This window comes from Buceros rhinoceros, unplaced genomic scaffold (genome assembly GCF_000710305.1).
Source record: "Buceros rhinoceros silvestris isolate BGI_N320 unplaced genomic scaffold, ASM71030v1 scaffold14111, whole genome shotgun sequence".
NCBI classification, from domain to species: Eukaryota; Metazoa; Chordata; class Aves; order Bucerotiformes; family Bucerotidae; genus Buceros; species Buceros rhinoceros.
This window is the reverse complement of record NW_010396057.1, coordinates 37,921-39,750: the sequence shown is the minus strand read 5'-3', so window position 1 is coordinate 39,750 and position 1,830 is coordinate 37,921. Positions and strand designations below refer to the sequence as shown.

General features: G+C 47.8%; 1 protein-coding gene across 1 annotated transcript in view; it reads right to left on the bottom strand.

Moving 5' to 3' along the window:
* Nucleotides 1-1,830, bottom strand: part of AFF4 (AF4/FMR2 family, member 4) — a 29,221-nt gene that overhangs the window by 6,167 nt on the left and 21,224 nt on the right. The window contains exon 14 of the mRNA XM_010145770.1: nt 674-771. Coding sequence (XP_010144072.1) covers nt 674-771 — 98 coding nt within the window. The remainder of the gene's footprint in view (nt 1-673; nt 772-1,830) is intronic.

Sequence of the window (1,830 nt, the reverse complement as noted above, 5' to 3'; positions counted from 1 at the left end):
CCCTTTAATGAAAAACTACCAGGGAAAAACCCTCGGGCTAGCTTGCCCACTTCCAGAGAGTTCTTAAGCAGGAATTTACTTTTATATTCAGTATAAACATCACTTTATCTCGTAAGTGAATTTAAAGAACAAAGAGAAATGCTTTCAGAATAAGCATTGTGCTGAGATTTGACTTGGTACAAGTGGAACCTAAAGTCTGCACAAGACAGTAAAATATTTCTTTCATTTTTTTCTCAAGTTATTTTCTTTGACCCCACTGGATTAAAGCCCAACTCCACTCTTGTGGATCTGGAATTTCAAAACACAAAGGCTCTTCTCTACAATCAATGGCCACAACTCCTCTAGAAGCCAGGGTCTCTTGAGAAGAGACCCGGCAGAGAGGCAGCAGCAGTGTCCTGGTACGGTGAAAAGGACCCATCGGCATTAAAAACAGAACCACCCGCAGCTATTTAAGTCTCCTGCGTGGTCCCTTCCAGTTCCTGCTTGGGGACTGTGCTGTGTGCCAAGGCAAGGGCACCAGGAGCTGTCAAACCTGCACACGGCTGCAGGAGCAATGCACAGCTCTCCAGAGCGTGAGCGTGGCTTAACACCTTCTGTGGAGCAAAGCCACGACTCCTGCCTGTGGCAAGGCTCACCGCCCCGCAACGGGAAAGGCACCTTGTGCTGTTCTTACCTATCATCAAACACCAGTTTTGCTCTTCTTGACTTGGAACCTTCCATAGACTGAGCAGACACAGGAGGGCAGTTTGAGGAGTTGTTCAGAATCTTCTCCTGAAAGGAAAATTGTTGCCAAATAAGAAATTTAAACAACAGTTAAATCTTCTCTGCCTTCAAGAACGGCATTTGTTGTATTAATTTCTCCCATGACTTCACCCATTGTATGTGGTAATGTTAGTTCTGCAGCTGCTTTACTGCCATTCACCACAGACAAACACAGCTTCCACGAGGCTTTCGCCTGACGCCGGCACAGCAGCTGGAAGGCAGCTCCTCGCTCCAACACACCAGGAGATCTCGATTAGAGAAAGGCTTTCCAGGCACACCCGGGCCCAGCAAGCCGCGCCCCCTGCATCTGCCACGTCACTGGCTTTAAGCCCTGCTCTTCCACTCTAATGAAGGGATGATGAATCTATTGACGGTTTTTCGTTTCTACTAACAACACACTCTGCTGAATGTCTTTGCTTCGGAATTCAGAAGGGTAAGTATCATCTGCAGGGAGATGTCTTCGCAACACATTGCCCTTGCTCTCCTGAACTACACATGGCCCATTGTGACACTTCAGGCTAAAGACCAGGCGCTAGAAACCCTCTGTGAATTCTGAGTGAAGCCAATTTTAGTAGCTAAATGGTATAAAACAACTCCCCAGCTTCACAGATGTTTTCTGCTCTCTTGAACACGCGGCACAATGCAGGAAGCATATACGCCACTTTAAGAAAAGCATGACTAAGCAAATCTGAAGTATAAAACAATAAACACCCCACGAATTAAGAGCTGGCTTCAGGACAGTTCTACACAGATGGATGACGAAGGGCAAAGCCTCGGCCCGCAGATGAATTCACTAGCTACAGCTCCTGGAAGCGTCTCGTGCAGCCACTGATAGACACAACCCTGCCAGGCTCCAAAAACCTCTGGGTACTGGCATCTGAAGGGATACAGCAGGTCTCCCAGCGCAGGTAGTCTCAAACTCCACCCCGATGACCAAGTTACCTGCTGCCATTGCTAACGTCTACTTGCTGCTTCACTCCTCCCCAAATCAATGCTCTCTCCTGAACATTTCTTGACTTTGCCTCCAAGCTTTTCAGAGACTGCAAACCCGGCCACTGAGGTTCAGCA